At 40.4% G+C, this 26,285-nt stretch overlaps 2 protein-coding genes across 19 annotated transcripts in view; one reads left to right on the plus strand and one right to left on the minus strand.

The window, feature by feature from the left end:
- The window catches only part of PALLD (palladin, cytoskeletal associated protein), a 435,321-nt gene that overhangs the window by 364,313 nt on the left and 44,723 nt on the right, over positions 1–26,285 (plus strand). For 11 of the 18 annotated variants that reach the window (XM_063809153.1, XM_009448560.5, XM_003310570.6 and 8 more), the window contains one exon: positions 20,368–21,039. The exons of the other annotated variants lie outside the window; for them this stretch is intronic. In XM_063809153.1, coding sequence (XP_063665223.1) covers positions 20,368–21,039 — 672 coding nt within the window. The remainder of the gene's footprint in view (positions 1–20,367; positions 21,040–26,285) is intronic. 18 annotated transcript variants of the gene reach the window in all.
- The window catches only part of CBR4 (carbonyl reductase 4), a 158,656-nt gene continuing 139,557 nt past the window's right edge, over positions 7,187–26,285 (minus strand). The window contains exon 6 of the mRNA XM_054683921.2: positions 7,187–7,294. Coding sequence (XP_054539896.1) covers positions 7,269–7,294 — 26 coding nt within the window. The 3' untranslated portion in view covers positions 7,187–7,268. The remainder of the gene's footprint in view (positions 7,295–26,285) is intronic.

The raw sequence follows: 26,285 nt of genomic DNA on the forward strand, positions 1-26,285 counted from the left end.
TTACCCTAATGCTCCATTACATCTCAGGATTTATTTATAAATTATTTGTTTTAGGATATGGTACTAGCTTCATGAACACCACTGTAGACTTCACATTTAGAAGTGTTTTTTCCAACTCTCTTTTACTTATTTTTCATGAGAATAGTCCTTACGTCAAGATGAAAGAAAGGTGAAACACCAGGTAGAATCAGCAAACTGATAAGCAGCCCTGTTTAAATCCATGAAAGGTAATGTTTAAAGAAGACATTTGTTTTAATTGATTTTTATTTTACGTGTACACATTAACTTCATAAATCTTACCTTTCATACCAAGAAGCCTAGATCAGCTAGCGTGTTAATATGCTGACGGCTGAGAGCAAAAATAGATAACTAAAGTTGTCTAACAAATTAGACATCACTTAAGAGGAAACTCAAGTGTGTTTCAGGGAGCAGTGGCAGATCTGCCTTAGATTTTATACCACTGCATCATCCTGTTAATCAAGATCAATCAGATACAAAAATCTTTGGTCAGAACCAGTATTACAAAAGAACCTAAGAATTTCTGCTTTCTCATCTTTCTGTTTACCGTAACACAGGCATATATCCAAAAATATATAGAAAGCAAAAATTTGGAGAGAATGACATGCGCTTTCCTAAATGCACCTTAATGCTTTCCCTGGTGTTACTATTACTACTGTTGGAAGCATCACTGTTGAAATGAGCCTGTACGTCACAGCCATTTCTCCCCACACAGCAACACTTCTGATGAGGGCAGCCCCCTGCCTTGTTATTCATTGAGAAATAGAAACTCTGATTATTTAGAGCAAAATTTCAGATTTGAAGAAGTTTTCCTAATAAGGAAGAATGATGTAATGTTCATGGAGGGGGGCCAGGTTCCCTTCATTTGTTTTATTTATATTAGCTGAATTCCAGGGGGAAATGGGCTATGAAGCATGAGGGCTGCTAACTATATTTAGCCACACAAAGTTAGTACATCAGGGGTCATTTTTTCTTTAAGTTATACACTCATAAATGGGCTGGAAGATATTTTTCCAGGCATCTTGTTTTTATAAAGTTTGATCAAGCATAAATACTTTTATTAAGATGCTACCTTTTATTTCGAGTGTGAAGAAAGTACCCATTGTAATCTCTTTAATTTGGCATGTTTCTCTGAGATACTGGTTTTTGGGTCAAAAGATAGATAACTAATAACAATACCTTGGTTCAGAAGATTGTATTAACTTCCCAGAGTGCTCACGCCTGTCATCCCAGCACTTTGGGAGGCCAACTCAGGAGAATTGCTTGAGCTTAGGAACTGGAGACCAGCTTGGGCAACACAGGGAGACCCCATCTCTACAAAAGTAAAAAAATTAGCTGGGCACGGTGGCACATACCTGCGGTTCCAGCTACTTGGGAGGCTAAGGTGGAAGGATCACTTGGGCCTGGGAGGTCGAGGCTGCAGTGAGCCGTGATAGTGCCACCGCACCCCAACCAGGGCAACAGAATGAGACCCAGTCTCAAAAAAAATAAAAATTAAAAAAAAAATCCAGAGCGGGCTTTAAGAAGGAAGCAATAGTAGTTTCTTGGAAGAAAGATAATGTGTGTTTAAGAGTCACGTTCTGCCCATTGTCTGGCACTATTCCATCTGGATTCACTCCCATCCGCCTCACCTTACTCTAAATATAAAAATAGTCTGTGCGTCTTAAGACAGTAGACTATCATTTTTGTACTTTTGCATCAAGACTTTTATTTAAATGTATTTATAAACTGGAGAAAAATTTGTAGCATTTAAACATAAAACCTCAGCGTTATAATTGGTCATTCCTTCCTCTTGTCAACGTGTTACAACATTTTTGCTTTGCTCTGTTACATGACTCGGGGCTTACCTGCATTTCACATGAGAGAAAAGTCAAATTCATCTCCACCCCACAGCCTGCTATCTTCTGCCTTTTACCCTAAGTCTTCGGAGGCGACAGCTTCCTCCCCATGACTGATAGTTATCCATGCTCACAGCTGCTGGCAGGACTGACTCCTTTACAACGTGGCCTTGTAGTTGATCTGAACAGGATGATCCTCTCTATGGAAGCAGAGTCTTCTCTCACTGCCTGAAGGAGAAGGCTCTGCTGGAGATGGAGGGCTCTCATCTGTCGATGGGTAGCACCGACGGTGCCCCAGACATGCTGACCGTGTGTGGATGTCTTAGAAGAGTGGAAAGGCTTGAGAAATGCAAGCTTAGAATCATTTCTAATATTACTTGATGGGAAGTCAGCAAATAGGAAACTTGTAAAAAATTGGAGGACAACTTTTTGCCACTATCATGGACAAATCTATCACCACTACCCCAAATATTGGTCCCTCAGAGACCAAGTCCTTAGATTCTGAGGCTCTGCTGTATAATTCCTGTTCAGTAGAGCATCTGGCGAACCTCTAATAGGACAAACAGACAGTAACCCTTGTGAGAAGTGAGGGAACTTTTAGAACTAGGCCTCAAGGAGCACTGTACAGTAGAAATAGAATGTGAACCACCACAATGAAGACCACGTATGCAGTTTGTTTCCTAGTAGTCACATTAAAAAGGAAAAAGAAATTAATTTTAATAGCACGTTATTTAACCCAATATATTCAAAATATTATTTTAACATGTAAATAATATAAAAATTGTCATAAGATCATTTTCCAATATCTTCTTAAACTAAATTTTTTAAATCTGCTGTGTACTTGACACAACACGTCTCAATTCTGACTAACCACTGTTCAAGCACTTAATAGCTACACGTGGCTAATGGCTACCATAGTGGGACAGTGCAGGTCTGGAGGATGTGAAATCAGGTAAACACACAACCTTTACACTCGAACCAGTGCTGCAGAACTGATGATAATTACTCTAAATGCTCATCTCTTATCTTTTCGCGTCTGAAAACTGCTGCTGAGTGTACAAACCAGGTAACAGTAATAAGGGCCAATCCCAGTGGTAGAAATGGAGTTGATATGGTGGAGAAGGATCTGTTGACACCAGATCCTCAACCACAGCCATGCACAGCTGGACAGAAGCCCCCTCGGACTCCCAGGGCTGGAGTCGGGGCAGAGGCAGAAAGTCTAAAAAGAAATACATCAATGTAGTCATTTCAGTAATAAATGCTGCGAAGTAAATAAAACAAGATAATAAAAGAGAGATGGGAGTACTCTTCTTGCTCACTCCAATAGTTGAGTGAGTCATCTGGGAAGTAAGTTGTGCTGTGGAGTGTGAAAGGTGATTTTAATTCAGCCTGAGAGCCAGGCGCAGTGGCTACTGCCTGTAATCCTGCACTCTGGGAGGCCGAGGTGGGCAGATCACTTGAAGTCAGGAGTTTGAGGCCAGCCTGGCCAATATGGTGAAACCCTGTCTCTACTAAAATACAAAAATTATCTGTGCCTGGTGGTGCACGTCTGTAATCCCGGTTATTTGGGAGGCTGAGGCACAAGAATCACTTGAACCCAGGAGGTGGAGGTTGCAGTGAGCTGAGATCGTGCCACTGCACTCCAGTCTGGGATGACAGAGTCTCAAAAAACAAAAAATTCAGCCTGAGGAAAATACTTCCTCTAGTCCTCAACGTGACTAAAGAGATCCTCATTTTTCTTTAAGAGAGAATTTCATTATTTAAAAACACAGTGCCCAAAGAAATGGAAGAAATTGAAGAAGCTGGTTTCTATGTACTTCAAATAATATTTTGGTGTGAGGCCCCACATGACAACATCTTTCCCCCAGGATACCACAGCTGACATAGCTAAAATATGAAGTATGGCCTAAATAATACACAGTGAGCTGATAACTTAGGAAATATTTTTTGTTTGTTTTAGCCAAGGCAAACAAATTAAAAATTTTAATGTTTTGTTTCCATATTTGCTTAAGTAAACTTCAAAACTAATTACTTCCAAAGAATTTTGCCTCGGCTACATGGATGACCAGTGAATGCTGTTGGGAGTGTAGGACTACACTGAATAATCGAATAAATCTATTGAATATGGAATTAAAAAAAAAAACTCAGTAAAAAAGCATTAGAACCACCATACAGTGTATATCTCTATGCTTATCATGTATGGGCTGGCTTAGGAGGGAACTTGAGAAATGGTGACAGTATTTGGTTGATGCTGGAGAGGGAAATTGGACTGGGAAGAAAAAGTAAGAGATGAAGATGTGCTTTCAGTGTTCTCTTTATATCTTTTGCATTTTGAAGAGCAGAGGTTTTTAATTTTGATGAAGTCCCAGTTCATCAATTTTTTTTCTCTTATGGATCACCCTTTTGTTGTCTTATCTAAGAAATCTTTACCTAACTTATGGTCACAAAGATTTTCTCCTATGATTCCTTCTTGAAATTTTATAGTTTTAGATTCACATTTATGTTGAAGATTTTATTTTATTTTATTTTTATTTTTTTAGAGATGGGGTCTCGCTCTGTCCCCCAGGCTAGAGTGTTGTGGCTGCAAGATCATGACCTCCTGGGCCCAATTGATCCTCCCATCTCAGCCTCCCGAGTAGCTGGGACTACAGGCGTGCATCACCATGCCCAGCTAATTTTTTAGTTTTCTATAGAGACAGGGTCTCACTTTGTTGCCAATGCTGGTCTCAACCTTCTGGACTCAAGTGATCCTCCCCCTTCGGCCTCCCAAAGTGCTGGGATTACAGGCATGAGCCACCATCCCTGGCCTGTTGAAGACTGATATTAGTTAACTTTTGTATAAGGTATCAGTTGTGAGCTGAGGTTGGAAATCCAATAGGGTTTGGAGGGGTTTTTTGTTTTTATTTAATCGTGTATTCTTTAAAAAATAGGATTTAATTTCAAGAGATTAAAAAGAAATATTGTATAGAAATGTCTGCAGTTATAATAAGTAGTTCAATTTTAAAAAGAAAAAGTTGTTTTGTTTGCTTTGTTTTGAGACAGGATCTTGTTCTGTCATCTGGTCTGGAGTGTAGTGGCATGATCATGGCTCCCTGCAGCCTTCTTCTCCTGGGCTCAAGCAAGTAGCTGGGACTACAGACTCACACCATCACACCTGGCTAATTTTTTTTTTAAATTTTAGCATAGACGAGGTTTCACTGTATTGCCTAGGCTGGTCTCAAGATCTGGGCTCAAGTGATCCTCCCACCTCAACCTCCCAAAGTGCTGAGATTACAGGCATGCAACACTGTGCCCAGCCAAGAAAAAAGTTTTATTATGACTACTGTACTGATTTTCAGGAACAGTCATTGTGCTTTAATTCTCTAAGCCAAAAATGTCCAATTCTGTTGGGCAAAAAGACTATGTTGTTGATTGCGCTCTCTCATATGGTCCCTTGCCTTCAGCCATTTTCATAATCAAAACTTGATGGCAGTATTTTGTTACAGGGTAAGAAACTAAAAATGGTAAAAGCCATTTGTCAGGGTAAATCTGAACTAATTATTTAGATCAGCTGAAATAAAAAGGGATACAAAGACAAGTTTTCTGTCTTCAGGAGGGGATGTGGATACTAAAACTTCAATGGAAATGAAAAGATATGGATAAATTTGCATCTGCCAGATCTGCGTAGGGAAAGCATATACATGAAGTGGAGGAAGCCTTCCCATGTCCCTTACATAAGGATTGAGATCTGCTGCCGGAGACACATGTTGCAATATCAATAGAAGGTCGTCAGATTGCCTTCCATGAGGGAGTGGGTCTGTTTAATGCTATCATTTTGTGACATTGAGAACATGTGAGGCCACCCACACCTTCTCTGCCCTTCACCAGAGCTGGGGCCAGCCTCTTCCGATAAATGCTAAATAATGACTATCGCTTTGAAGGTGCACTTATTAGCAAGGGAGTCCATGTGTCTAGGGTTCTTTTACGCCATTACAGTGTATGAATAATGTACATTTGACGGGGGATGATCCTCTCACCCTACTCAAGTTTGGAACCATTTGACAGATAAACTGAGGAGTCAGAAAGAGATCCAAGCACCAGATTTGTACTGGGGAGAACTCAGAGAAGAAAGGGGATGCACTGCTGGGCCTCATGAGTTGGCTTATACTTCACCTTAAGCTAAGCATACTAATACCCAGTCCAGGCAGCATTGAACAGCTCCGCGCAGATCTCACCCTCCAAAAAACAGGAAGAAAAAGCCCTCTCACTGCAAGCAAGATCCAAAGAGAGAAGAGCAAGGGAGGGGCTGATGTGAGCATGCCCAGATCCATCCCCCACCCATATTCGCCACAAAGGGCGGAGACAGGCAAAGAGGGCCCCTGTCCTGGAAATCCCTCCATGAGGAAGCAGTGAAGGATGCAGGGCCCACTCTGTCAGTGTCTAGTGTTCCACTGATCCTACATAGTAATTTGGAAAGTCGATAGCATGATGTTCCTGAAAGGAAAAAAAAAGTTTCCTCTATGAGGTCATTAACATATATCATGAATGACTTTATTGTCTTCTGGTTCATTTTGACATTTTTGTAAATTCTATAGATCTTTTATTTACTCCCGTGATATATTTTAAAGATCAACAAATGTCCACACCAAAGAAAAAAATCACCAGTAAGTTCGTAACTTTTATATTTCTATACTTTTAACTGTTACATTAATCCTGTCTTATTCAAAAGGTATTCACCACAAAAATACTTACTAATCTTGGTTTCCTGGCATGAACTCCTTGTGCTTCTGAGATTAGAGATATGCTTTTCTTTATGGGTGGCCACAATCAAGAGATAAGATCATGCCTAAAAGGACAAGTTAGGAACAGAAGTGTGATTAAGCATATTCTGTATTAGTTTTAATTAGGACTATAGTCCTTTAACAATTTCATCATATTTAAGCTTGAAAATATACATGATTGCTGATACCACTATAGTCATATACATGTATATATGCACACATACACATGAGAGATGAGACTGTGTTACTCAGACATAGAACCACGGGACAGTCAACTACACATTACTTCTAGGCAATGGTTCATCTTCTCTCTTCAGGGAAAAAGTAACCCTTGTTGGAACCTGACAGATTTTGAACACATCTTTTCTTTGTTCTTTGTAATGTTTATCTGTATTCTTGTTAGAAATGACTTTCTGGTTCAGTTATTTAAAAGATTAAGCCTTTTAGTGAAAGAAGTTCTCACCTTGGTGTCATCACTTGAGAGGCTAAGAGTGAAGCAACCCAGTTACTACTCTGGGCTCTGTTGGTGGCCTCCTGTGTGGCACTGCACCAAACGTACTTATTACTCAGCTGGATGAGATGATCCCGGTTCCTTCCATCCACATGTTCCATGCTTTCCTGTGTATCTCGGCACACAGATACTATACATACTTCAGTGGCTTTTTCCGTTGTTTAAATCTTAAAAAGAAAAGGCACATTCTGGTGTATATACTACTTCCCTAAATGAAGGGCCATCTACTATATAAGTCTTACAGTATAATCATGAAATCCAGATGTGGTGTGCAACAAACTTCATTATTTACATGTTTTGGAAAAGATTAATAAAGTACAGCAGAATAAGCTCAATACTACAGCTGTACACACTATACTATAAAGTATTCTTTTTTTGAAAAGCATTTCAAGATTTTGCAGCATTTTTATTGTATTGGAAACAGTCACAGATACCATATTATAGAAAACTCTGTTTGATAGAACGCCAGATGAATAACTGTTGACTATACACAGTCATATATAACCACATTGGAAACTTCATGTAGCTATGATAAATTTCTCTCATTTTTTCCTTAGGAGTAATTACATTAGATAATTGAACTGTTTCATCTAAGAATTTATTTTCGTGGTTTTAGTCATTTCTCAGGGAGGGAGCCTCATTTATTACAGTTCTTCCCAAGACACACTGGATAGACTTCATCCACTGCTGGAAGGACTGGTGCTGCCCCCTGAGGGGAAATGGCTAGGCAGCACTGTCTTCACTGCATCTCATCCTTTGGCCTCTAAGGAATGTCAAGGTCAGCTGGTCAAAAGCTATGAAGGGCCAAAGCCATTTAAAATTTACAGTTCTTTTCCACAGTCACAAGTCTCTTAATTCATGCTGCTAGGCTGCATCTCTTGTGCTTGCCAAAATGCATTTTTGAGCTTTTTCAAGAACTTTCTCCTTCTTTAGAGGAGAGGTTGGGAAGGGAGTCTGGTGATCAGGCAAGCCCTGCATTCACACCACGGACCCTTTGGCTTGTATATCTTGGCCATTAGCATTTAAACTATCAATGGTAGACTTGTAAGAGGAAATAAATTGCTCTGAGTATCCAGATCCAACTGTGCATTCCTCACATTGATTGCAAGACCAAAATATGTAGAAAATGTTATTGGCAACATTATTTATTCAAAAATGTTTAGTTCTTCAGTTATAGGCCTATGTTAATAGAAATTTGAAAAGTGGTCTTTATAGTGTTGTTCACCATGTGATATAATGTTTCTAAATTGTATCACATTTAGTGATACAGTATCTCAAGAGATGGAACAGCATAACAGATGAGTAATATTAGTGATATTAAGATGTTCAAATGTACAATCTTGAAAGACTAAAGAATGAATTTATAGCATGGGCACATTTTAAAAATATTTAAAGGGGACTATTTAAAAATAATCCAACTATACTGCAAAGATATGAAAGAAAGACTGAGAATGATTTAGTGAAGGCCACACAGAAAATTGGTGGCACAGTCACTTCTACCCGGGAAAGTACTAAGTAGCCCAGTGGCAGCAGATGCTAAAAAAGGGCTGTCGGTGATTTAAAAACAAAGCTATTTAGGCCATGTGTGGTGGCTCACACCTGTAATCCCAGCACTTGGGGAGGCCAAGGTGGGAGGACTGCTTGAGCCTGGGCAACATAGTAAGACCCTGTCTCTACTAAAAAAAATAAATAAATAAATTCCACTGGATGTGGTGGCACACACCAGTAGTTCCAGCTGCTCATGAGGCTGAGGCAGAAGGATCACTTGAGCCCAGCAGTTTGAGGCTGCAGTGAGCCAAGATGACACCACTTTACTCCAGCCTGGGTGACAGAGCAAGACCCTGTGTCATTCATGAACAAACACATAAGTAAATACCAAACTATTTTTAAGAATTCAAATCCAATTATTTTGGAAATGATTCTTTTTGTGTTTATTTTTTTCTACCACAAACATTGTGTTCAAAAAGGAGAGTGGGACAGAACCATAAGTATGTAGGAACTTCCATACCATGAAATTCTATGGTAGTATTTATTGCCCTTATGTGATATATGTCTCTTGATTTTTCTCAGAAATTTGAATTAATACTATACTTGGAAAATGTGAAGTAAGAACCTTTATCAATTGGTTTCATCTTCCTGTTCACATTTTGGATATACAATATTTAGCTGTAAACACATGATGTTTGTTTAGTAGAGACCAACCATTCATTAGTTTCTCAATATAATGAATGCTAGTTGATGGTACTTACACTGAAGTAAGAAATTCTGGAAGCAAATTTAATTTCTTAGTCTCAAAGTCAGCTCTTCCAGGTTGCTTTGTACATTCTTATAGTTTTTCCAATAAATGTTTTTAAGTCTAGCATATGAGACATAACTACCTAACATTATATGCATGGAATGTGTTCAGGACATAGCCCGGCTGTCTCTATAGCTGTTTTGGGTGCCATTGCAATATCTGTATCTCAATAACAAAGAAATAGGGGATAGGAGGGGCAGACTTAGAGCCATAGTCTTGAGTGGAGCCCAAATCAGAAAGGTCCTCTGTGTCTGAGGAAGTCACATTGCACATGGTAAATATAAGGTAAGTCGTGGTGCTTTGGTTAGAGACATGGTAACATCATGGTCATGAGCCAGAGCTCCTCAGTTTAAATCCCGTCTCCACTTCTTTCCAGCTGCATAATCTTGGACAACTTACTATATATCTTTGTGCCTCAATTTCTTCATCTGTAAAATGGAGATAATAAAAGTGGCCTCTCTCCTCGGGTTTTTGTAAAAATTAAATGAGTTTAGATGGAAAAGTGCTTAAAATGGTGTTTGGTACATAGTCAGTGCTCTATAGCAGTTAGCTCTCATCACTAGATGTGGTGACGCTGTTGGTGCTGGCAGTAGTAGTAGCAATAGTCATGCTTGATGAAATTATTTGGAAAAGGCCTCCCCTGGTGGCTTTAAACACAGGAAATGGATGAATGGATACCCTTCTCAGGCCTCCAGGATATTTTGTTACTGTCTAAGGCCTTCCTTTAAGTTACAAACTTATGGAGTTGTATGTTTTAAGAGTCTTTTTAACCACTATACTTTTTATATGCACATAGTTAAAAACAGTCAAATAGTATAGAAGAGTATAAAATGCAAAAATAAAAGATGTCCCCCCTCCACCTCATTCTAGTCTTACTTTCCAGAGGTGAACACTTTAAACTATTTGTTTTTAGCCCTTCTGGTGGTTTCTTTCACAAGTTTATGAACAATATATGAATTCATCCATTTATTGATTCATCAACTTCCGACAGTGCTATTAGGTTAATTTTTGTATTGTTCGTACCAGCAAGATGTTCTTGTTGGGCCTTTGGTACCAACCAGCTGATAACAGCAATTTCTTGATCTCCCTGTGTCTCCATCTACATATCGTAAAATAAGGATATTGGACTTGTTGGTTTCCAAGGCCACTTTCTAAAAAGTGTTAAGAGACCATTTGAACTAATTTAAGTGAAGAGAAAAAAAAAAAGAAAAAAAAATTCTGAGATAAAACTGGTCTGCAGGTTATCTGGATCCAGCGGCTATAATAGTATTCCAATTTTAACTGCGTCTCTCCCTTTTTCTTTTATATAAGGAATTGGCTGCTTTTTATGTACTGGCTTCCTTTTTGTAGACCCTTCCATGATGGCCAGGAACTCTAGGTGATTCTATCCTTTTAGACACATTTCCCTGCCATCTTCAGTATGAAAAGTCCCAGGGAAAGGCCCTGCTTGGCCTGGCCTGACCTGGATTATATACTTATCCTTGGATAATTTGCTGAAGCCATATACCAGTTGACTAGTCCTGGATCACATGCTCACCCTGCAACCAAGGGCAAGAGGATTGTGACTGGCAGACCCACAAGGAATAGGGTAGAAGCGTATCTGTAAAGGGAGGGAGGAGTGCTATTACCAGATGAAAGAATGGTAGAGAATAAAAACAGATGTCTGCCACACTTGGAGTTTCAGGAAATTGACTTTAAGAAGAAACTCATTCAATTCTCCACCTACTAGTGAGTCATTACTTGCTTGTATGAATGCTTATTGCCATGCATTCAACCATTGGCCTCATTCTCCTTCCAGAAATAAAGCATGACCTCCACCTACACATTCTTTAACTTAGTATCAGCCATAAGCGATTCCTGGCAGTACTTCACAACACTTGAAAAATGAATACAGACATCAGTGTGATGTTCCAGGCAGACATCAGTGCTTTAGCTTCTAGCCCCAACACAGGCACTCAATGTGGCCTTGTTAGAAACACTCTGTCCGGTCTTTTACGACTTGCTACACTACACAATGGACACACAAGGGAACTGTTTCCTCTCTCTGTATAGGGACCAACTTTGTTATCTCAGGATACAGTCTATGTTTTGAAAAAGTGGCTGTAGAACAGTGCAGGGATGGGAAGAATGGGTCCTATCAAAGAAAAGAACTGCCTAGAGATGACTGAAGTTCTCACCAAGTACTGAAAATATCCCCGAGGCACTTCTCTTCAAGGTAAACATAAACTTACTGCGTTTTTGACTGATAACCAAATAAAATGGAAAATGGGCACTGGTACAGGCTGCCACTGCCTGGAACATGATGGAGCGCCTCACAGATGCCAGATTAGGAGCTGCATTATCAGGTTCACAAACGCTCTCATTCGGGTTTGGGAGTTTCACATTTTGGATACTAACAAGCCAGAAATATATAAGTACTGTTACTATAAGAGCTCTGATACATATATATCTCCTTTATTAGAAGATGCGTTTCCCTTTCCTGTATTCCACACAAAAGGATGCCTGGCAATCTTTTTACAGGTAGTAAGTGACATCTATGTGCAAAGCACTGTAATAATCAAGAAGATAGAACACATCTGGCTCTGGGCGATCTGGGCTGGTGTGTGAGATGATAATGCCACTGCCAAACTGACAGTGCCGTGCCAGCCTTGTGGGCTGGAGTAGTATGGAGGAGAGAGTAAGAACTGCTAGATGTTTCTAGGGAGGGCTTCAAGAAGAAATGGGCATTGAAATGGGGACAAAAGGATGAAGACAGTGGATGGAGAGAAATTGGTGGGGGTGGCCCTCCGAAAGAGGGCAGTGCATGAGAAGAGGCCAACAGGAAGGAAAACTCAAAATGGGTTTGGGGAACAATAAGAGTAACAAACTTAGAAGAATGAAAAGGTAGAGATACAGCAGCATTAGTTGGAGATAAGATTGTTAGGACTGTTTGAGGCCAAATTATGGGTATCTTAAATATCAGATATTATTTTAGGGAGACAAGTTAGATCAGGGTGAGAGGAGCTCTGTCTAGACATAAGTTTGAAGTGAAGTAGCACATTTATGTTACATGGAAGTGGATAATGGAATTCAGGACTGAGGGCTGGGTTAGAGAGATCAGGGAGTGAGAGTGATGCAGCTGACTGACTCCTTGTGCAAAGAGGAGCGTAAAGTTTAGATCTTGGTAAGGTACCCATATTTAGAGAGATGGAGAACCAGTGAAGGAAGTAAGGCACAGTCCCAGAAGTAGGAGAACAAGGAGAGTTGTTAGTGATGTCAAGGGAGAAGAGTGCTTCAAGAAAGATGGAGTGGGTGAACCCACTGTCAGAGGCTGCAGAGATACCAAGAATGAAGGCAGAGAAAAGCCATGGGACTGCTGAGCATAGCACAACCCTATCTTCATATTTGAATGAAATGCCAAAGCCAAAACATCCAAAAGAGTTGTGGCAGAAAGAGGGGAAAGGGTTATTAACAGAACATTGGCCACTTACCACTGAAATAGTTTCCATGTTTCCTTTAAGGGAAAGCATTATAGCAGAACCACATCCAACTCTAGCCCCATAGAAATTATTTTGAGACACACAAAACCTAAAAGCTATTTTTGTCTTGATCTGGGTAGAATTTATCTATAGGTATATCTGTCTTAAGAAAAAAATGCAATTGACGTTAGCTAGTTAGTTGACAGAATATTCACAGAACAGATTATTCACAGAATATTCTTCCTTTTGTAAGATTTACCATGGAATTGTTTTTATCTGCCTCTCGAATGCCTTTAAAATCTTCTTCTGTTTTCCAAAAACTGATATATACGTTTTTCAAAAACAGTTGAAATAGGTGTGAAAACAGCATATGCATAAGGTTAATATATGCACACACACAAATAAGTACCATACTTGGACTTGTTTAGTTGTCCAAGTTTACCAGTTTCTTTGAAATCAGGTTCTTTATAATATTTAAATCTTACAGGGCTAAAGAGGACAGGTCATAAAATCTAAACGTTTATTAGGACCTTAAAGTTGAAAAACTACCCCAGAAAGGATAAATAAAATATCCAAAGTCATAAACAGAACGTGGCAGAGCAGGAGCCACACTATCTGAACGTTTCTCTACTGGGCTGACTCCATGTTTTTACTTGTAAATAACCTGCATGATAGTGGCTTTATTTCTAAGAATACTCTCTTAGGAAAATGCAACTGTGTGTTGCTGAATGCCGTAGAGCTTGATGGAACCGGGAGTTTTACATTGTATAGAAATCTAGGGATTTAACTTCAATTCAACAGATATTTATTGAGTGGCTTCCCTGTGAGTAAAGAGGAAGATACTGAAAATGGAGGGCTCAGTGAAGTGGGAGGATTGCTACTTTTTGTAAAGCCATTTGGGGAGTAGATAATGGTTATTTGTTTGGAAAGAGATGACACTCTGCCCTTAGTAGTAATCGACTCTTATAAATACTGACTGCATACCACTGTTTTGGATGTATTCAACCCAGCAAGCATAAGCTGTGATGGGACTGACACAAGGGATGGTACCAGCCATTGTGTAATGAATGAAAATGAAAAGTTGGGGAAACATTAACCATATGAAACCTTAAAATATGCCAAATTCGTCATTTCGTTGGAAGACAGAAAGTGAAATATCTGTCTGTCCTTTCTTCCCTAATTCTTCAAAATCTCAGAGAAATTTTATACTTAAGACCTTAAAGTTTCTCAACATCTGTCTCACAGGGAGCTTTTCCTTGGTATTTCAATTAGAAATGAGATCACTGATTTTGCTTCAAGCATTGAAAAAAAAAAAAGGTTGAAAAACAGATTTTTCTTCAAAAATGTACTTTGTCTATGTTAAGAATTGAAACCAAACATTTTCTATTAGGAACAGTCGGTATTAATTCATTTTAATGTCCACTAAATTAGCATAGTTTTTATAAGAATCAACTAATATCTTCCTGCTGTTTTCACTGGCCTTTGCATCAGTAGAAATGAAAATCATTTTGGGCATTTAACTGTGATGCAGAGTCAACTCTTTTAGAAGCTGACTTCGGATTCCTCCCCCAAAAAGAGGCTGGGACTGAAGCGCCAGCATTCTGTGTTAGATTCCTCAGGCACATCACAACTGCAGGCACTGGCAAAGCCTGTCCCTTATCATATGCAATTTATGTCAGGCTACAAATCCTGCTCTTCTGGTGGGGCTATAAATTCTTTGGACCACATCCTGCAGCCCTCTCAGAGCCAAAGTGACCATTTACCCCACAGAGAGTTGGATCTCCACAGACCTCCTAGATGAGACATCTCTACATCTGGGAGCCAGCGGCAGGAGTCAACTTATGAGAAACAGTTCACATTGCTACTGACCCTTGAAGAGCACCATCTCCCCTACCTCCCATTCCTATTCTTCATGTTACATGAGAGACTCAGCCATCCTTTGATATTCCAGAGAAGTTCCCAGGAGGATTAGGAATTGGTCATCAGTTGCTCCTTCTCTCTCTCTCTATCGGTACATGGAATGACTTCAAATAGAGATCAACTTTATGCATTAAGACATACAAAGCTACTGGTTTTCTGTGGCAGAGCCAAATATGGCTCTTATTCTAAGTACAAAGGAAAAGTCTCTCTAAAAGAGACTCAAGTCATGTGCTGATTTCACTCAGGTCACTTCTCCCTTGAGCCCTCCTCCATAATTGTGTTCAGTTCTGGCTTTGTTTGGAAAGTCAGCACAATTCACAAAAGGTTCAGAATGCATTAAAGGTCAAAAAATAGGGCTTTGTAAAGAAACCTATGTCCTTTTGCAATACATTTTAAACTTATACATAATCCCAAGCAGTAATCAATTTTAATTTAATTCTAGCATTTTTTTGTTTATGGTACTTTGTAGAAAATCCAGATTTTTATCCCTGCCTTCTCCCCCAACCTTAGGGGAATGTATTTGAATTATTTTTGCACTCACAACCTCCCATAAGCCCAGTGCAATACATTCTCATTTGTCTTTTATTAATCCTTACTGTGTAAATAAATGATCATTCTTAAGATTGGGATTTATATACCTTTTCCTAAGGGGCAATCATAAGTTAGTGCTAAACAAATCAAGTTGTTAGATATTGACCTTCATGCAGTGGACCTAGCTTCTGTGATATGAAGATATCAATTGAGCTCTGAGTAATAGAATTTTAAAAGACAATTGAAGCATTACTATAATAAAGTTATAGATGGAACTGAATCCGTACTACCTGAGTGGGAAGCCCTTGTAGGAGTTTTATTTTCTATTTTATACATTCCCAGAATTGATACATTGAAGTCTCATGCATATGATACTGAGCTAATCTTAGCCAGATGGGAATATATTGTGGAAACACCTACCAGCTTACCCCTAATTCACTTACCTACCTTCATTTGAAAATTCTTAAGATTTCCCAGTCCAATATGGGACCATCCTAGTATAGGAATGTCCTACTGAATATGCCTGATGAACCCAATGGGGTACAGAATTGCAGTAAGAAATTTATATCATTGTGGTCATTGACAGTGATGAGTCCACCATGTTTAGTGTTTGGCCAGGTGCTGTGAGGATGCCGAAAGTTACCCTCCTTACTTTTAAAGTGCTTATAAATATCAGGACCAGAGGAGCTTATGGTTCAGAGGGTGCAGTCTTGCAACTCTTCATACAATGGCTTCTGTCACACAATCAAATATTAAAGAAAGCATATAAACCAACAGCATATTTATTCATAGATCACAAATGTTTTTCAGCCTTGTGATCTCAAGAGTTTTTCTAGACAATTACGAATACCCCATCTTTATTATGAGCAGGGGATAAATTACTTGCAATCCAGATATTGCTCCAGAGAGACATACCAGGAATTTCCAACTTACATAAAAGTTGTTTTCCAGAAGTTTACTTTCACATCATTTATTTTAAACTTGGGTTGCAGTTTCCCAGAGAAAAAGTGATATGTAGTAATAATAGCCAACATTTTAACAAACCTTTTTTGTTTACTGAGCACTCTATAGAGAATGATGTGGCACCAGGCTTTCTAAGCCAGCCAGCCCTTCACATCCAGGTTCTGCCCTTGGACACATTACTTGACCTCACTAACTGATGGTGAATTTTTTAAATGGGGATAACCATCCCTGCCTCCTAGGGTTGGTATGTGTCTCCAGTGCTAGGCACGTGATAAGTGCCCTATGGCTTCGTGATGAGGAGAAGGCGGAGGAGCAGTGCTGAAACCAGCCATCTTAGCTGGTTTCATGACAGCCCCATCTCCAGTTCCCCATCTGCCCACCTGCCACTGCTGTTCCCCTGCCAGCCACTTGCAATGGACATAGGTGAAGAGAAACATCCCCTGCAATAAGTAAAACATTTGTTCCTGTTTTAAAAGGTCTGGTTTGTAAAGTAACCAGAATTGACATGATTCTCTTCTGCTATGAAAGATAATTTATTGAGCTCATACTCTGAACCAGGCACTGTGCCCATTTAATTCTCACAATGACCCCACAAGCTAGTAGCCGGCTGAGCTGGGGTTCCAAGCCAGCTCGATCTAACTGTGACTCTAGCCCTTTTTGTCATGTACCATTCTGCCACTTGGGACAGTGTTTTTAGTGTGGTTAACTTTTTCTGAACTTGCTTTAATCTAGTGGTAGGAGAGATGACTGAATTAGAAAATAAATTGGGTCATACACCTCTCCTTATCTCTGTCAAATCTAAATCTTTGCCCCATCCAACCATCTGTAAAATTACTCTTGTTGAAAGCTTTCTGCAAACCACTGGGGTAGAGGAGTTATTTTCTATAATGTATGAGGGGAATCTATTGAGTTAGCATGAAATCAAGTTTGAAGTCAGATATTCTTAAATATATTCTTAAATATGTATTTAAAACCTTAACTGATGATTCAGATCCTAAAGGCCCTGGATGTTACAGTTGCAGTAAGGTATAAAAGTGAATAAAGTCCTCAGAAGGAAAATATAGCCACAGATTTTTTTTTTTTTTAAGTCACATTGAAGGTCAGGGTCCTTTTATGTGTTACATGCCTGAAGTAGTGTAAAGAGCAGGGACAGACACAGGTTCTAACCCGGCTCTGCAGGTAACTTGCTCTGTGGCCTTGAGTGTTACTTAAAACCAGTCTTCCCATGTGTAAGTGGACTGTGACAGGTCTAGACGGTCCCCTTTCCTTCAGTATCAAAACTTTTAGAATTGAAGGATGGGCAACAGTGGGGAATCGCTTAGATTTTTTGAATTAGGGGTATGGAGGAGAGAGGGGAAAAAAGAAGCTGGGAGAAATTTGATGGATTACTTGTGCAAGACCAAAGATTTAAACAAATGACACTCAAAGTACATTTGCAACTAGGGCTATCTAGAATGCTTAACTTGTCATACTATATGGAAATACATACTATTTGGAAATACATAGTATTTCCAAAAAGTTCAGTTTCATGTTTTCAGAGAAAAGACAGCAGAAAAAAAACGGAGAAACTAAAGAAGTAATGAATTTCTTATGACAAATAACTTCTAAGTAATTTCCAAAAGCTATAGGCAACCTTGCCTTTCTGGTACCTTTCATTCTTTCGGCCTTTTTATCTCTGTGAAAATCAACTTTTCTAAAAATAGCTTAATGAGGAAGAAGAAAATGGTAAAATTGTGCATTTCATCACATCACAGTCCAGATATGAAATCCATTTAACTCAAGTATTTAAAAGATTATCGTTTGCACAGAAATAAAGTCAGACACTTTAAAATTCAAAATAAATGTTTTTGTGCTCCTTTTCCCCACCCCCTCCAGTCCCTGCATATTATATTCTTGATGCCTCACTGAACCACTTAAAAATGGGGAAGTCAAAACACTAGTAAAGTTCTTCACTACAGTATATACTAGCAGCCAAATCACTAGAATGCCCATTCATTTCTTGTGAAATGCTACGTTAATAATTTCTTAAACTGTCACTTCATACTAAAGTTAGCGCTTCCACAGCTTTAAGCCCACTTGGGTTAGCAAACATGATGGTTCTTTTTAATGCCCGAATGAATAAGCTGACCCATGGAGAAGTTGAGAACCAATATAGTCCTGGTCTGGGCTTTCCTGCCCTGGTTTCTTTGAATACTGGCTCTCAAGAGTCACTCCCTAATTCTGGGGCCAGGGAATCCTCACATCAGGTACAGAGCGTGATATGATGTCTGTAGCTACTTCAGCAGAGCCACCACACACAGCAATTTGCTGATGCCAGGCCAAGCCTAAAATACTTAAAACACAGCTGTGGCTTTGGCCATTGTGAGCCCAGGTGGGGACAGAGTAGGGGAGCAGCGCCTTTGAGGAGAGCCACACAGATGGCTTCTAATCCAGATGCAGAGGTCAGCTGAAGGGTGTGGAAGAGTGTTGATAAACATCCTGGGACTGGGATGCATGCTGCCCTAGTGAGGAAATGTAAGAGAGACAGCAAAGGCAGGGAGATGAAGCATTTGGGGACTCGGAATGGAGAGTGCTGGATAATGGATTTTAGAGCTAGTGGGTGGTTTTTATGAGTTCTATTCCTGGGCCAGTTCTAAATGCATGAATGCCAGAGCACATGTGCTGGACAGTCTACCCAAACCACACAGACATCTGGAACTTCAGGGCAGTGGTGAATCCCAGCAGTGACATGCCTACTTTTAAAACACTCAAGTTCAATAGGACCCCACAAAGTTCTTTGCTGTTCAAGTATTTGATGCTCTGTACATATTGAGAACATAGAACCATCTCCTCATTACACCTTTCAGTTCCCAAGAAAGTGTGTCTTTGTCTTCTCATGGACTTAAGTGTAATCACTTTACTGGATAATTATAGAAGGGAACAGAAGACACAGGACAGAGTTTAGAACTTGCTGATGTTCCCACAGCTCATGATACTTGAGAAAAGACCTAGATATTTTTTCACTTTTTATTGGCCACTTCAATTCTTTGTATTGCTGAGTCTCTGAAGGCTTGATTTTTGCCTATGGATAAGAAAGTTTTGGGGTCTGATTTTTAGTTTTAAAAGGTTTATTGTCTATTCATAGATACTTGTTTTATCTGCTTGTTACAGTGCCACCTTCTGTTGAAGTTTCTTTTGACAGCTATTGGTCCCTATGTTTACCTCATGTGAATAAAGGAAAATATCCTGGATGTACAGCAAAGTTTTTGAGTAAAAGAGTGAGATATTAGATCATTGCTAGCTGCTTACTCTTATTTCAGAAATAAAAATTTGAACTATCTCTTCTCAATGGTAAATATTTGGGGAATTAAATATACATCATTACAAAATTTTTGCTATTGTTTATTGGACACCTACCTGTTATAGAAGTCACTTGTTTACATGTGTTTGAAATAACATACAATATCAATGTGTATTAAGGTTTGTGTAAGAAATTCGCAATTCAGTTTACTACTAAAATTTTGCATGAAGACTTTCTTAGGGGACAAATGTAGAGATTAAAGTAAATTTTTTAAAAAATCCACCTGTGGTATTTATTGAATGTAGAGTTGACAGCACTGAAATAGGCAAATTGGACTAACCTAAATCTGCCAAATATAACTTCAACCAAGTGTTTTTTTGCTTTTAACTTTCTCATTTTGATAGAATTCTTTTACCAAAAATTGGCTACGAATGAGAGGACTGAGAATTGATGTCGAAACGTTTTTCTCTTAATATTTCTTGATCCGTTAAAAACAAAATATGGCTCCTGGAAGTCAGACAAAATTTCCATCAGGATTTGTAAACTGGTTGGGATCACCTTATGTGAAACTTAAACGAGAGTGAAATGGGCGAGCATACTTCACTGACTTAGCGCTTGGTCCAGAATGAACTGCTGGCCCCACACTTGGGGCTGCTAACGTGTGCCCGTTCCCTGGGTGTTCTCTGCAGCTGGCCTAAGTGCCAAGCGATGCTCACAAGCTGAGCTCACTCCTGGAATACACGTTCCTGGCCGTTCCGTCTCTGAAGGTGTCACTTCTCTTTCTCCCCGCAGGGACCCTCTGAAGATCCAGCAACTCCAGAACCAAATCCGACTGGAGCAGGAGGCCGGCGCTCGGCAGCCTCCGCCAGCCCCGCGCAGCGCGCCGCCCTCGCCCCCCTTCCCGCCGCCGCCCGCCTTCCCCGAGCTCGCGGCCTGCACGCCGCCCGCGTCCCCGGAGCCCATGAGCGCGCTGGCCTCCCGCTCCGCCCCCGCCATGCAGTCCTCCGGCTCTTTCAACTACGCGCGCCCCAAGCAGTTCATCGCCGCGCAGAACCTCGGGCCCGCGTCGGGCCACGGCACGCCGGCCTCCAGCCCCAGCTCGTCCAGCCTCCCGTCGCCCATGTCCCCGACGCCGAGGCAGTTCGGCCGCGCCCCCGTGCCGCCCTTCGCGCAGCCCTTCGGCGCTGAGCCCGAGGCCCCGTGGGGCTCCTCCTCGCCGTCGCCCCCGCCCCCGCCGCCCCCGGTCTTCAGCCCCACGGCTGCCTTCCCGGTGCCCGACGTGTTCCCACTGCCGCCGCCACCACCGCCGCTCCCGAGCCCGGGGCAGGCGTCCCACTGCTCGTCGCCTGCCACCCGCTTCGGCCACAGCCAGACGCCCGCGGCCTTCCTCAGCGCTCTGCTGCCCTCGCAGCCGCCGCCGGCGGCCGTCAACGCCCTGGGGCTGCCCAAGGGTGTCACCCCCGCGTGAGTAACCGCCGCGGTCCTCCACTTCCCTGCCCCTCCGCCTCGGGTCGCCCTGGGACTCCCACATCTCCATACACGCGCTCCCATCAGCCTGCAACCCAGAGCGCCCCAGTAACATTTCACACATTTCTCTCCGTGCGATGTAAAAATTCTTAACGGCAATTTGACTCAGTGATTCTTGCGTAGCCCCTTAACATTATCAAAATCAGAACTTTTTCGTCTGAATTAATATGAGATTCTCATCAGGAACTATTCAAAATCTATGCAGTGCCCTCTCTTAATCATTATGACGGGGGAGAGCTTAGCTATCATTTATTGAGCACTGTGCTAAGCAACTCACATGTATTATTTCATTTGATACAACATTCCTAAGAGGTAGCATTGCCCCAGTTAAAGTACTGAGGAGTCTAGGAGTTAAATAAATTGCCCAGGGTCACATAGCCACTAAACCGAGACACGAATCCATGCTCTCACCACCAAACTATGTGTTTTATTATAATATTTCATGCCAGCATTACAGTGGATGTGAAGGAGTTTGGTTATTAAGTATATACTTAGTGTTTTTGAAAAACCTTAATTAACAGATTTAAGAAATAAGCCTTTGTGTAAATCTAGTGATTGACTGGAAGGGGGCAAAAGCATGTAAATGTCTTTATGTTTTGATGTAGATAAATGGGGGTGTATGCAACCTAGTGGAGAAATTATGATGCCAGTTTTGTCCCTGGCCTGTGATCTCGAGATACATTACATGCCTCCTCTATCTCTTTCTGTTTGCAGGTGATCTAATATGTCTCTCTTTACATCACAGTGATGATGTGGTAGCCCTATGAGGTCTTTAAAATGGAAAATCTTTGAGGATAAGTAACACCTACAGAAGTACAGTAAAATCCTCAAAAAAATACAGTACAGGTGTTTGGCATGTTTGGTTGAAGAGTAAAATGAGTAAATGCTAGTACTTACTCATTTTACTGAAGATTTCAAAAATGAGGAAGTGCTCGCAAAGGTTAAGCCAGCACCCATATCTCAACTCTTCCTTCTGAAATCCTACTTCAGAGTTTGCCAGAAGCATACTATTGTTCAGAGAGAAAAAGAAGGAACTCTACTAAACAGTAAAAAGGAGAAGATCTTAGAATTCAAGTTATTTTCATTCATCTATAAAAGTGTTCCATTGCTAGGATACACTAATGCCACCTTAAAGGCAAGCATTGCTATGTCGGGCCTCGACAAAGGTGTACCAGGCAGCTTCAGTTAGCAATGCTTCTTTTGTTGGACACTTCCTAAATGTTGATTACATTAATTTGAAATCTGGCTTCTTCTCGAATCCTTATTGGGCGAAACACAGGCCAATGAATATGTAAAGAAACAAGTCCAAAAAAGGAGCCAAATATAGTAATGATGTGATAATGGACTTCTGTTGAAAGTTGTCAGGCAACTTGTCTGAGGAGAACCTTTGTCCTTCTCCCTTGTTTTTCCTCTTTGAGCTTTTATTTAGCTGTTAGAAAAGGAAGTGTATTATCTTGGTACAAAGAAGCTGTTAGAGAGACCCAAAGAGCCAGAGTTTGTTGCATGACACTTTTTCATCCTCTCTCATTAAAAGGGTACCAAGTCTTGCTTCCCAGGAAGAGGAGTACTGTGTAAATAATCTGTTCTAATATTTCTCATACAGAATTTGATCAAAGATTCGTTTTTCAAAGGTGGTGATGATTGTGCCATTTATCATTTTTAGTAGAAACAGCAGTTTGTGCTGATCAGTGACTTTGAAACCTTCTTAAGATAAGCAAGTTTTAATGGCTTACCTCAAGTAACAGGAGCACTTGCTTCTTGTCACCATCTATCACAGTGACTCATTTCATGGAGTCAAAATAGCTTATAATTGTTACCACAAGAGTCCAGTCGTTCCTGCCATTTCTTAAAGATTAATGGAGAAGTCGTGCCGATTTTGTGGCCATGGAAAACTGTACCCAAAGATAGTGAAGTGCTGTGACATCGAAGTGGCAATACCAGACTACAGATTTTTAGCTCCATGCCTGCTCAGTAAGCCATTATTATGTGGTTACTGTTTTGTCCTCAAGGAATTTTCCTGTTGCTAAATCACGCACACTTGAAGACTTCATTATTTTGGTTTGATAAATGTGTCTTTTGAAACATGTTTTTCCTCTGGCATACTATGGGATCTGTCATTTGCATTCTGAATTAAAAACAAAAATGTTACTATTTTTGTTTATCATAATAATCCAAATAATTTGCCAAAGATTGAGTGTCCCTATCAGGGCTGCCATGACTTTGGCATCCTGGAACTTGCAGGAACTGCCAAGTTATCATAAGATGTATATATTCAGTTTCACTTATAAGTGTTATTTCTTTAGCTGGATGGTTTTGCCATATATATCAAGTACCAACAAATTGATTGATTATATGTAAGGCAATGAAGTAGAAATTCAGTAGGTTTTTTTCACCTGCCTTGTTTTACCAAAATCTTAAATATAAATTTCCAATATCTTAGTTTTCTTTTCTTTTCTTTTCTTTCTTTTTTTTTTTTTTTTTTTTTTTCCTGAGACAGTCTTGTTCTGTTGTCCAGGCTGGAATGCAGTGGTGCAATTGCAGCTCACTGCCACCTCCGCCTCTGGGTTCCAACAATTCATGCCTCAGCCACCTAAATAGCTGGGATTACAGGTGTGAGCCATCACGCCCGTCTAGTTTTTGTATTTTTAGTAGAGATGGGGTTTCACCATGATGGCCAGGCTGGTTTCAAACTTCTGACCTCAGGTGATCCGCCTGCCTTGGCCTCTCAAAGTGCTGGGATTACAGGCCTGAGCCACTGTGTCCAGTCTCTCTTAGTTTGCTTAATCATACTTGTATACTTGCTGTTTTATTCTGTTTGTTTCACACTGTTCTTATTTTCATCTGTAGACAGGAAGGTTAGTAAGTACTAAGTTTCTAAACAGTCGGTGGAGATAAGGTTCTGTTTCTCATATGTTTGGGTAGCAGAGGTCAAAGCAGGGAACAAAGGTCATGGATGTCAGTGATAAACCACAAAGCCGAGGCAAAAGACAGTAAATCTGGGGAAGAAAGGCATTTGAGGAACTGTATGTATAGAAGTTCCCCAGACCGCAGTCAACCAACTGCTTGCTGTTCTGTGAGCCAGAGAGAGGTTGACTGCAGTCTGGGGAACTTCTATACATACAGTTCCTCAAATGCCTTTCTTCCTTTATGCTACATCTTCCCCAAATTTACTGGGGGCACTGGCAAAATATTGCCCTGCACAAAGCTGTCGACAGATACAAATATTAAGTTGACAAACTCTTTTAGATGGAGGCAGTAAGGAGAGCATGCCTTAGAGAGAAATCTGTTTGCACTTTTATAAAATTAATGTATTCTATTCCCCTCACTATTGCTGGTAAGTTGGTGTTACAGCCTCCATTGCTGTAACCATGTTTCTCCACATAGTAAATCAGCCCTAAGACACAGAAGAAACCCAGAAGATTTGGCAGTGCCGACAGGCATAGTGTGGCAATTCTGCTCTGCTGGTCTCTGAGCGGCCATACTAAGTCTGAAGGGTGAATCAGATCAGACCCATCCCTGGAACCAGACTGGCACTGTTTCTTTTGCCATCTTCACATTCTTGGAATCTGTGCTCATAAGGGAGTGCCACATAGCCACAGTGCCACAATGTTGTATGCTCTTAACTACCTGTTTTATATAAGCAGGACTTTGGTTTGAAATGTTGCCCCACGTTTGTCACAAAGAAGAGCATGTGTCAATAAGAGCTTTTATACAGATGTATTAATGACAGCTTTTATTATATAGGCCCACAGCTCCTTACGGACATTATCTCATTGTCGCTCTCTTTCTCCCTGATAGGAAACGGGTAGGTGGGGACACTGTCATCATTGTTACTCAAGAGGTGATGGGATTTCCCAGGGTTCTGGAAGAAATGCCTGAGCAAGGAGAGAATAGCGTGACTTAGGTTCATCTCGAATAACTCTAATGTCTAACATTTCTTGATTAAAGAAAACTGTTGTAGAAGCAGCAAATCAGAATCCCCGAGTCAAGGAAAACTTTGTAACAAATTTAACTGTACTTTAAGATTCATGACACAGGGCATTTTCACCAGTTTTCAAGTCAAGACCGTGGTTAGATAGTAACCAGTGAAAAGGAATCCAACAGATACAAGCCGCAATGTACTTTGCAGACATCTCATCATACCTATCTTTCTCCTATTTTTCAGGAAACAGATAGTGGGGGGCTTTTCATTCTCTGACCTGAAGGGGTTGGAGGTGTTATTACTGGGCTCATTAGGGTCCAGTATCTTATCAAGTTGTATCCAATCCTGGGCAAGTATTTACCAACAAATTAGTAGGCAAGGCCTCCAGGATCTGCTGCGACTGGGTTATTCTGTTGAAATGTCTCTGCCCCTGGGGCAGCTCAAAATCAGACCTGTACGGCTGTGTACCAAGTTGTACAGAATGAATGAACAGAAGTAACCCGAAGCCAGCGGATCACGAAGTCAGGAGATCCAGATCATCCTGACCAACATGGTGAAGCACCATCTCTACTAAAATACAAAAAATTAGCCGGGCATGGTGGTGTGCGCCTGTAGTCCCAGCTACTCGGGAGGGCTGAGGCAGGGGAATCGCTTGAACACAGTGGGTGGAGGTTGCAGTGAGCTGAGATTGCGCCATTGCATTCCAGCCTGGTGACAGAGCAAAACTCTGTCTCAAAAAAAAAAAAAAAAAAAAAGTAACCCACGTGCCTTTGTCATTTTCTTTTTTAAAGAACCCAAAATATAATGTGAGGAGAATTTGATATTATAATAAAGTTATCTATTTTCCTTTAAATATGAGCTTAAGGTACCCATTTTTTGTACTTTAACAGCCTTTGCTTTACCATAAAATTCAGTAAAAGGAAAACAGAATTGATATACAAAAGCTCAGTTTGTATATCTTGGGCTCTTTTATATATTAATACATTACATTCTTGAATATAAGTGATATTTAAATGCCAACATGTTAATGAGTTTGCTCACTCTGAAATTTTGTGGAATTTAGTTACCATCAGATTTCACTGAATGTGAGAAGAGTAGAATAAGAGGACTTGTAATAGTTAAATTCTCTGGTTGATTCTGGTACCTTATCTCTTCAATCAATATTGTGCTCTGGAAATTTGAGTTTCTGAAATCTGCTCACAGAATTGACCTGCAATAGCATATCAAGGGAAGAATGCTTTCAAGATTATTCAGTAGCCAA

Source organism: Pan troglodytes, chromosome 3 (assembly GCF_028858775.2).
Source record: "Pan troglodytes isolate AG18354 chromosome 3, NHGRI_mPanTro3-v2.0_pri, whole genome shotgun sequence".
NCBI classification, from domain to species: domain Eukaryota; kingdom Metazoa; phylum Chordata; class Mammalia; order Primates; family Hominidae; genus Pan; species Pan troglodytes.